This window comes from Cynara cardunculus (assembly GCF_001531365.2).
Source record: "Cynara cardunculus var. scolymus isolate 2C chromosome LG 4, CcrdV1, whole genome shotgun sequence".
Lineage (NCBI taxonomy): Eukaryota > Viridiplantae > Streptophyta > Magnoliopsida > Asterales > Asteraceae > Cynara > Cynara cardunculus.
In genome coordinates, this window is record NC_037531.1 from 5,888,541 (window position 1) to 5,899,776 (window position 11,236).

Consider the following 11,236-nt stretch of genomic DNA (forward strand, 5'->3'; position numbering starts at 1 on the left):
CAATAGTTTAGATAAACATTATCTGTTAATAGAAGATTAGCTAAATAGTCTCACTAGATAGTTATCTTCTAATTAGYTTACTAVWATAAATAGGTGATTAGGCCTATTGTATTAAATGTCGCTTTTACGTTTTTCCTATTAATAAAGTGAAACCTTTGACACTCAAGATTGTTCTTTGATGTTCATAATTTATTCTTGAGTGTTCATCACTTTGTTCATTAAAACACTATAATTTGGTTATTCCTAACTCGATTATTAGTGTTATTGAGAGATCTAGGATCAACAGTTACAATAAAATCTTGCAGCCGATGGTAAAATTGACAATTATAAATATTCAGATGTTTATCAGTTTACAAAAAAAAAAAAAACAGTCTTATTATTTCAGATTTCAGACTTTAACACCACCTCTTATTAACCAGAAGTGAAATAAGGCTTAAGCATGACCTCATGGGAATGGCGCTAGGACCTCAATCCCCATCACCGTCCCCGATCACTCATCCTTGTCCCAGTCCTCGCCAGGAAATATGATCCCATCCCCATCCTCAATGAGAAACGAGGATTTTTTTTTCCCGTTTATGTAAGATATTTTAATTCAAATATTTGAGACATCACACATGTTTAAATCCCACATATTTTTAATAAACTTAAAATCGAAAAAAATTTAATCTAATACAAAAAAAATCACAACATCATATTAATAATTAATACCTTACCCAAAAAAAGTTCAATTTAATACAAAAGACTTAACTCACACATACTAAAACATATCATGTAATATCCAAAACATAGCGAGTAATATTATATACTAATATCCAAAACATATCAAGTAATTGTATTTTTACTTGACATCCAAAATATTATATACTAATATCCAAAAAAAATAACAATTTTAGATTCTACTTAGTTAAGAAGTAGGACATTATGAATTACCTATTTAGTTGAAATAAATAATATATATATATATATATATATACTTAGGATCATGTGAGACCTATGGTTTTTCATGAGACCCGTAAGACCAATTCTCAACCATTGGATTAGATCTAAAATCTGAAAATCTAAACATTCATATACGTCACGAGACTTCTCAATAATCACAAAATTGCCACCGTACAATTTGGAGCATTAGATCATTAACTTATAAAGTTGATCAATGGACATAAATTGGTCTTACGGGTCTCACGAAAAACCTTTGGTCTCACGTGAACCCAACCCTATATATATATAACAGATACGGTATGGGACGAGAGGGATTGCGATACCTATTCCCGTCCCTATCCCATCCCATCCCCGGTTTGAAACAAACGGGGTTCCCGTCCTTCCCCATCCCCAAGGGTAGCAGGAAATCTCCGTCTCCAATCGAGGCGGATGGATCGGATTTTCCGACAGGTTGTGGCAGCTTGAGGCTTCAAGAAACACCTGACTCTTTAAAATATTTTTGTAATAAGGCTCAAGCCCAGCCCAGCCCAGCCCAATTGTATGCTAGGCTTTCTTCTTCTCCTCCATCAGCCTTCAAATTCTTGTCCACCGCCGCCGCAGCTCCACGGTCCTTCAAACCCTTCGTCTGCTTCAAGGTTTGTGTCTTTACCTGCTTCATTTGTACTCCGTGATGTCTATGCTTGAAGTAATTACCAAAGCTTCGGTTACATCCGACCAGCTAACTTCAGAATCACAATACCCGATAGTTCTTAATCCAGACTCTGTTCTGCTCAACTTGAAACCTCAAACCGAAGAATCAAACGATGCTTCATTCATTAAACGCGTTGAGGGATGGAAAATTTCTCAAACAGATACGGAGGTCATAGAGTTAGGGCAAAAGTTCTTTAAGAAGTTGAAAATCAAGCTTAAAAACCCTAACTCTTTCAGTAGGGTTGAATTCATCAGCATATTCAATTCGTATCTGGAGAAGAACAGCGAGAAACTAGGGATTTCGATAGGGATTGAACCCAAGGATGAGGGTTATACTAAGGTACTTGTACAAAATGTAGGGTTTGTGATGGGTCAGGCTGTTGTAGATTTGGTGTTAGAGGCTTGTTTTGCGTTTGAAATTTGGGAGATATTAGAACCTCTGATTGTTGGTGGGCTAGTTGATGGTCCGTGTTCTAAGAACTTGGTCCGTAATTCGATTGAGAAAAGGAGGTCAGATTTGGTTTGTTTTTGTGTTAAGCATGTTTCTGATCTTCAAGTTTCTGATATACTTTCGGTTTTGAAGTTTTTCCTGTCTCCACCTAAAGATGCCTACACTACCATGAATGCTATAAGGAAAGAATGGGAAATCCAAGCATTATCAGCTATGAAAATGGCAGTGGACAAAACTGTTGGTGAGAAGAATTCGAATTTGGCAAAGGATGATGTGATTTTGCTCATGTTGGCTTATGATCAGTTCACTGTCAATGAATTGTGCTTGCATTATCTGCTTGCATCGCCAAATCTTGATGATGTGATATTCCCAGCTTGCATTGGTCAGTTAAATGGTTCAGAGATTATGGGTCTGTTACGTTACTTGAAGAAATGGTTGGAGAAGTATCAGAAGTTCCCTCAAGCATGTCAAGGTCCTAAAGCTCCGGCTACCCATGGGTTAAAAGCTTCCGAGTTGGTTCCTTCACTTGAACATGTTACCAAGTGTTTTGGGTTGGTTCTTGATGAACATTTCTCCTCATTGGTCATGCATCCGGAGTTTTGTGAGGAGGTGATATCCATTGAGTTGATTGTCAATTCTTTGGTATCGGAAGCAAGATTATGTTGTACATTGGCAAACTTAACTTCAAGTTTGAAAACCGATGTTAAAGGTGCGTGATATGAGTTCTCTTGCATCCCTATTATTGAGCTGAAATTGTTGTTCCTTTTTCTCTGAATCACAAATAGAATTATCCTTCAAGAAATTCATGTTTTTGATATATTAATGTTTAGTTTGCTGATTCCTTGTTTATAAAACCAGTGGTTTCTTCATTGTTCTTGAGTCGATTGGTGTGGCTTATCTTTTAATGCATTACAATTTGCTGCATTGTGAATATTGAAATCTTGGGTGTCCTTGTGCATTGTTGATGAGAAAGATGGAAGACAAGAAGTCTATTTGATGAAGAATGATAAATTGCATAGCAATCAATTAGACCAAGTAATTTATGCATTGTTAACCCATAGTTTAGTGATTTAGTCTATGTATTCTTACACGGCGCGTGTCAAGCCCCTGGTAGAGGAAGTGACAAGTGCCGGTACTTGTAAACCATATACATGCTACAATATACTTGATATATTTGCTTAGAGTTATTCAATGTAGCTAGAGTTTTTCACGGAAACGGACGGTTTACTCTTTGGGGTGGCAGACAATTCTGCATACATACTACCTCCAAGTGGGATTTATGGGCTCATTTGGGTTGGTTGTATGTGCTTAGAGTTATTCAGTGTAGCAATGATCTTTTAGTGTTTATAGAGACTGCTTAATAGTCCTTTCATCGCATCTCCATATGTCCCTTTGGTTAATTCCTTCTTTCCAGAAGGCAGAAATGTTGAATTCGCTGTGCGTTAGATAACTCACAATGAGGGCTTCGTTGAAGTCGTTAACAGTTTCAATTGGCATGCTAATCAAGTTGACAACCTCTTTCAGGTACGAATTATTAGGTTTTTGCAACGCATATCACAAGAAACAAAAAGAGTAAAGACATGATATGGGAGCATGGGACTACAAGGGAGATGGGATTTTGGCCCTAAATTATCTGTTGTGTTTTGGTGAACTTTGAAATAGAGGTGAAGATTGAGAGAATGTAGAATGAAAAATGTCTATTTTTTTTGGATTTGTATGAAGCAAAATGGATGTTTTTTGCTGTTGAAGTTTTGGAGCATGTGGGGTTGGCAGCTTATATCATCAATACAGACCTTTTTTTTGCATTTTCTACTTGTAATCATAAGTTCAGATTATATGCTATTCTCTTTGTTCAAGTAAAGCCTCTTTTGTTTGTGTTCAAATGAGACACGATTAGACCAGTCCAATCTTGTCCATTCATGTTTTATCTAATTTGTGCACCAAACGCTTCTCAAGAGCGAAGAGCTAGAGCTGTGCATGAAGGCTAGAAAACTGGTTAAGGTGATGTGGACGGGACCGGTTACAAATTGGTCGGTCAAAGAGGGATTGATTATAACCGGTTTATATTTCAGTTTCTAAGGAGATGGCATCACACTATATGATGGCTCAAACGTTGATTATAACCCGTTATATTTCAGTTTCTAAGGAGATGCCATAAATATACATTTTCACTATAACATTCATAATGAATATATATACTATTCATCATAAATATTTATATATGATCATGTGTGTACAATAATTTCTATATTTATATTAGTATGATATTTATCATGAATATTAAATTTCACCATAATATTTATCATGAATATACTATAGTTTCAACTTTATATACTTTAGTTTTTCTTTTTTTTTCTTTATTGGGTTCTCGATTGATCTAGATGAGTTCTCGATTCATCTCAATAAATTTCAAGATCCATCTCGATAAAAGTTAAAAGTGGTAGGTTATGTTTTTACACAAACAAACACACACAAAATTAATCAATAGGTTCTCAATCGGTCTTGATAAAAAACAAAGGATTATGTTATGATTTTAACATACAACCGTCCACCAAGTCAATGGATGGGTTCTTAATTAGTGTTGATCGGTCCCAATGGGTTGTCAACCGATCTCGAAGTGTTCTTGATTAGTCTCGACGAGTTCTTGATCCGTCTCGATAAAAGATGAAAGTGGTAGCCTATGTTTTTACACATAAACAAATAATAAATCAATACATAGGTTCTCCATGGAAAATGAAGGTGATAGGTTATGGTTTAACACACATAAACACATACCAAGTCAATGAATAGATTCTCGAACTTTCTCAATCAGTCTCGATGGGTTCTCGATCGGTCTCGAGTGGTTCTCGATCAGTCTTGATGGTGTTGGCTTATGGTGATGAAGAACACAATGTCTTATGACGATGAAAAAAATGTTGAAAAAGGTGATCCCGAGTTACGGACTTACGGTATCGAGTTGTACATACTTGAACGTACATAAATATTCATAATAAATATAACACATATATACCATTTCATGTAAATAACAGTTAAAACAAGAGAAAAAAAACCATATATCGATATAGATTTTCATATTAAAGAGCATGAAATTCTCATTTTTAATGTAAATTATTTGATTAAAATATTAATAGTTTTTAAAATAATTTATTTTAAACTTTATAGGGTTATAAATTTTAATTGAAAAAATAAAAAGTTAAAAAAATAAGTGTGGATTTAAATTAACTTCTTTTTAAACCTTATTCGTCTTAATTAATAATTTTAATTAAAAACTATATTTAATGTAAGTTATTAAATCAAATAAGATGGAGGATGAGGATTGATCCTCACCTTCAATCGGTTTTTAGGATTTTATTTTATTTCATTTGTTTTTAAGCAAAGATTAGGTAATTGGTTAATAATATTTAATTATATTAATTTTTATTTATATTGATTCATTAACTGTAGCCAATTTTATTGCCGTCTTAGATTACTAATATGAGAATCGTGCGATGCGCGGTATTGTAAGTACAAAACATCTTTCATACCAGAAAACAATAACTAAAATAAAATCATTCTAATATATAAACAAACAGATAAGATAAACCAAAATAACCTATATAGATCCCTATGCATATGGTTCAACTTGGTCAATATTCGAAGCCTCTTCTTCTATGCTTACTCAATCGTTTATCATCCATCTCTATCTTCAATATATTCTAATCCTTGATGAAGCTTTTTATGAAGATTTTCTTGTATACGATTTGAATTAGAATTGCATTAACCATTATAAGCGTTGGAGAGAATCATAATAAATATGGGAAGAAATAATAGATGTTGGATTTTAAAGAATATGAATATATAAACTTAGTAAAATATTACCTTATCTACACCGTGGATGGATGAATGTTATTGAACACTTCATGGTAGACGATATTTTTTATGAGTGTACGGTGTTCCATTTCTTCATCAGGTTAATCCTTCATGCGATGTCACTCGTGAAACAGCCACATATAGTTGTCCATGTGTGAAAACCTATCAATTGGAATATTATGCAATTATATGTGAATATAAATACATATTTAAATATGCTAATATAAGAAAATAGAGGAGTGTACCTGTTTCGGGAGGTATATGCCAACACGACTTAAAGATTGTCCCTGGCTTTTATTAATTGTCATAGCAAAGCATGGGACCAACGTATTTGACGTCGATTAAGCTTGAATGGCCATTTTGATTCGTTAGGCGACATTGTAATTCTTGGAATAGTGACACTTTTTCCTTTATTAGTTCCTGAAATAATGTCACCTCTAACAGACCATGTTCCAAGTAATGTGACGATAAATCGTGTTCCATTGCACAATCCTTCTGTTTGATTGATGTTGCGTAATAACATAATCAGGGCTCCTACCTTTAGTTGAATCTCGTGATTTGGTAAGCCATTGAATTGCAAACTATTTAAGAATTCAGTTGGATAAATGAGGTCTTCATCATTTGTTTGGACACTTCCTTTGCAAACCATGTCTGAACTTATATATGTTTTTCCTTCTCCTAGAAGCATGTCCATGATAAATATGTTCAATTCTTGGACCATATCATTTTTTGGTGTGAGAATTGCCCTTTCAATTATATATGAAGGACTATTACAGTATTCCAAGAGAGAAGGATATATCATTTCAACGACTGATTCAATTGGGTTGCCAACTGTTTCTGGGAAGATGCCAACGGGCAACTTTAGCAATTCATTTGTTACATCATTGTAGGCAGTGCCATTTCTAATTTGTAACATCCATGAGTCAAACACATTAATATTTATTATATATGTTGGTGACAAAGTGTTGCATTGCAAACGCATATTCTCATTGAGCTCGTATGCTTTGAATAAAGGCCACAAATAAGATGATTTTAGTGCGGCATTCACAATGTCGGCTCGATTTCCCCTAGGTATTACTAGCAAAATTTGCCGAAAGTCACCACCACAAGCAACTGTGAGTCCACCAAATGGTTTGTCTTTACTATTTTCATAACGATAACTCATTATGTCACGCAAACTTTTATCCAATGCTTCAAAGGACTGTTTATGTGCCATATGGGCTTCATCCCAAATAATCAATGTCGTTTGTTGAATTAACTCCGCTATATGTGTGCTGTGACGAATTTTGCAAGTTGACTTTGCAGTTAAATTCAATGAGATTCAGAATCTTTGAATGAGTCGTTCTTCCATTTGGTAGTAACAAAGCTGGAATGCCTGAAGTAGCAACCGATAATATTATCTTTCCTTCTGATCTAAGTCTTGATGCGACTGTATTCCAAATAAAAGTTTTCCCCGTTCCTCCACGACCGTTAATGAAAATCAAGTCACCTTGATCATTGTACATTGACGCAAGAATGGCATCATAAGCTCTTTTCTAGCAAGTATTGACACTGGAAAATGCGATGTCATGAGCAACCTTCAAATCCTGGTTACAATAGTCAAGCTCTTCATTGACCAATATGTTATGAAATTCTCGTAAAAGTTCGGTATTTGGGAGTGGCATTCCATCTATGTCTTTTAAACTTTTTCCCATTTTCAACATGATTGCCTCGATCTCGAACAATATGTGAGCTTCAATTTGATCATCCGTTAGTTGCATGCTGTGTGCTTTGTATTTTTTTTACGTTGTAGTGTTGTTATATCTTCGGACAATGTTGCGTAATTTCTTTTCCAAAGATTTGGTGCATTTGAGACTTGGCAATTTGCAAGAACTGTGACAAATAAATGTCGCAACTCGTGACCAGTTGCCCAATTTGCTGCCTCTGTTAAGCAATCAACCCATTCATCATCATCATCATCTAACAATCCAAGAGCATAGTAAGCTCCCTTGAAAGAAGGATATGTGACGCCATTCACTATTAGAATGTGTTCGCACGAAGTGCATCCTTTTACAAAGTTTAAAAGCATGCGATTGTAAAACCTTTCTCCAGATGATGGATGAGTGAAGTATATTCTGTCAATTGATATGCCCTTTTTACGTCTTGTCCATATTTTTATCCCTTGCATTCCAGACCTAGTGTTTTGGGAATGTTGACTAACTAAGTTCTCTGGCATTAGGATTTCTTTTGTTGGTTTCGAGCCAATCTTTGAACTTTGTTCTACTTACTCCAGGCTTGACCACTACCGACTGCGGGTTATCATTTTCGTTAAAAACAACCGGTTGTTCATCTGGAAGATGGAATGGTAACCGCTCCACTGCTGAATATCTGAAATGAATATCGTACTGGAAAATAAACCAACATGCTTTAGTAGCCGAAATGTATCTGCAATCTAAATATATCTTTATTTCATCATGGTCGTCATCCAGGTTTGCTGAATAAACTGTAGCAGTAGCTCTATCAGAACCCTTATGTATGTACTTGAATAGGTACTTCACGGCTCTCGAATGATTACAAAGCTGAACATTGATATGAGCATCGAATTTAACAATCAGATCTCTGTTACGAGGTACGACATATCGATTGTCCAACTTATGTGTTTTCTTCTCCACAAAAGCTCATGTATCTCTTCTTCTGTATATTGGAAATCCATCTTGATCAATTATTGTGTGCGAGACAAAGTTTTTGGGAAAATGCTTAGAGCATTTTCTCTGTAACATACACGAGGATGATGCATAGAGATCTCCGCATGGCCCATGAATCATGAATTTGGCTACTGCGTTAAACCCATCTGGATCGATACTTTGATTTGAAATCTCGGTTGTGATGATTCTGTCAATACGATCTGTTGATGGGTTTTTTCCTGACGACTCCAAGAAAAGTAATATGTGTGCATGAGAAAGACCTCTCTTTTGAAACTCAATGGTATATAAACCTGGGTAAAAAAAAGACATGGTTGTTTGTTTTGCATAATGAAAAAAATACATGCAAATGAGAAAGTTTAATTGCATGTTAGACAAATCGACAACTTGTAGTAAACAGTTGATACTTACATGCACTTACCATTCCGAATGGTTTTCCTGTTTTTAAGTCCGCCATCAACTGTTTGAGCTTTATTTCGAAAACCCTGCTTACAATGTCATCCCGATTTGGATCATCTTCTTGTTCCATCAGGTGGAGCATTTCATTTATCTCCGCCCATTTGGGGTTGCAAGTAAATGTCAGGAAAATATCCGGGTACCCAACCCACTTGCATATGCCATGGCATCTTTGTAATTTTGAACCCTGTACCTTGGACTACCGGTATGTGATGAGGGTAGTATTATTGACTTTCTGATTTTTTTTCCATCTGTGTTACCACGATTTATGGCATCCATCAACCCAGAAAATAAATCTGTTCGTAATTGATCTTGATTATTACGAATCTACCGAAATCTGCCTTCTTCAATCGTTATATAAGCATCGACAATGTATTGTTAAAGAAGCCTACCTGGACGAAAAATAGTATGGCCCTCGTTTGATCGTTGTTGCAAACGAAAACAATAGTATTGTCGCATTGTTACAAATTGTCTCTTTGAAGAAGACCTATCCATGTTTTGGAGTAATATATTTTGCCTAAACCCATCTTCACCGTAAGGATGTATTAACGGGTATGTCATCGACATAAAAGACGGATGGAGATCAGTAATCCGTTGAAGTCCAGTTGTACGATGTTCAACAATAACATCACGCTCGAAATTGTTTTCGCTCAGGTCACCAACAATCAAGCATGCAACTTCATTAGCACTGGGTAGATTGTACTGTCGGACATCCATTATGCGATTGCCTATGATCCGTAATTGAAAAACAATATTCGTTTCAAACATATATATGTCTCTTTCCATACGATATGAATGTACTAGCACGTTGTGTTCTTCTAACATTGTAGACATATTCTGTGTAATTTGAAGATCAAGGTCGTCAACTCCAAATTGCCTTCTCATTGTTCCAATTCTGTTATTCCTCTCATTTTCAGTGTCATAGATATATAGTTGTGCGAATTGAGATTTCTTCCCAATTTCTGGTAACAAAGAACCAATCTTATGATAATTTTGCCCACTACCCCTGTAGATGTAGGGACCTTTCGCACAATTAATCTTGGAATCCACACGACATCCGAGCGAAGTAAATGCGAACATTGAATTGTAAGTTCTTATCTCTTTTCGGAAATTGATGCCTTTTTTCCCAGATTCTAAGGAAAGAAGGTAATCAAGTGTTTGTGGTGTTGGGGGAAGCAATGGTAGTTTAACGCGTCCCTCCGAGCAACAACTCATAAACTTTGGATTAGATGTTTTTCTGTCCTTTCGAGATCTTTCTTCGTACCACATGATGGCACCACATTGTCCACAAGTGTGATTCGGTTTACCAAAATTCCAAGGAGTTGCAGAGTTTTCTGATAAGATTAAACATGTTTAAATTTTTTTTTATTAAGATATACACAAATAACTATAAATGTATTATATTGAATTTAGCTTTGGTAATTAATATAATTACATTCAATTGACGTTTTTCTAACACATTCATAGTTACTAAAACTATGGTCAATCTTTTTTGTAGATGAAGAATAAGAAAAGATAACCAACCAATCTTAAGTTTTGAATTAGTTTGTCTTTTCCTATTGTAAATTTTTTAGAAAAATTGAAATATCAATATTGTAATAATAACAATTAACACTTTAGGAGATAAAGGTTCAATAATTTTGGTTACGACCACTTTTTCATCAAATTTTATCACAAAGCTTAATTTTAATCTTCATGCAATTGTTTGGGATCAATTTTAAAGCTTTTAATGCAAAGCCCACATCTGAGGATAGATTAAATAAATAAAAGAAATGTTGATGGTTGATAATTAGAATAATTATGTATTGAAAAATAAAAACCAACATGTAACACTCTAAAATAAGGGCATTTGAAATAAGTGATATATTGAAGATTAAATATTCTAACTAATTGAATAATAAAAAAAAAATGATATAAATATATCTAGTGGGAATATTTTTGAAATGTCATTCAATTTAAAAAAAAACGGGGGAAAGGATTGCATTCATGATAATCAAATGAATATCTTAATTGGTGGCACTTTGGAATGATGAAATGGAAAGTGGCAAGAAATATGGAAAGATGGAAGGAGGAATATATCATCTCCATAAATATATCACCTTCTTTTTTTTTACCACTCAATTAAGAGTATATATATATATATATATATATATATATATATATATATATA

General features: G+C 34.6%; 1 protein-coding gene and 1 pseudogene across 1 annotated transcript; one reads left to right on the forward strand and one right to left on the reverse strand.

Moving 5' to 3' along the window:
* The first annotated feature begins 1,523 nt into the window (after positions 1 to 1,523).
* Positions 1,524 to 3,885, forward strand: LOC112511126. The gene is made up of 2 exons (XM_025116581.1): positions 1,524 to 2,789; positions 3,605 to 3,885. The coding sequence occupies exons 1-2, from the start codon at positions 1,610 to 1,612 to the stop codon at positions 3,616 to 3,618; spliced, it is 1,194 nt and encodes a 397-aa protein (XP_024972349.1). The 5' UTR covers positions 1,524 to 1,609; the 3' UTR covers positions 3,619 to 3,885.
* A 2,140-nt stretch (positions 3,886 to 6,025) lies between these two features.
* LOC112510806 lies at positions 6,026 to 7,145 on the reverse strand (annotated as a pseudogene).
* Positions 7,146 to 11,236: the final 4,091 nt, after the last annotated feature.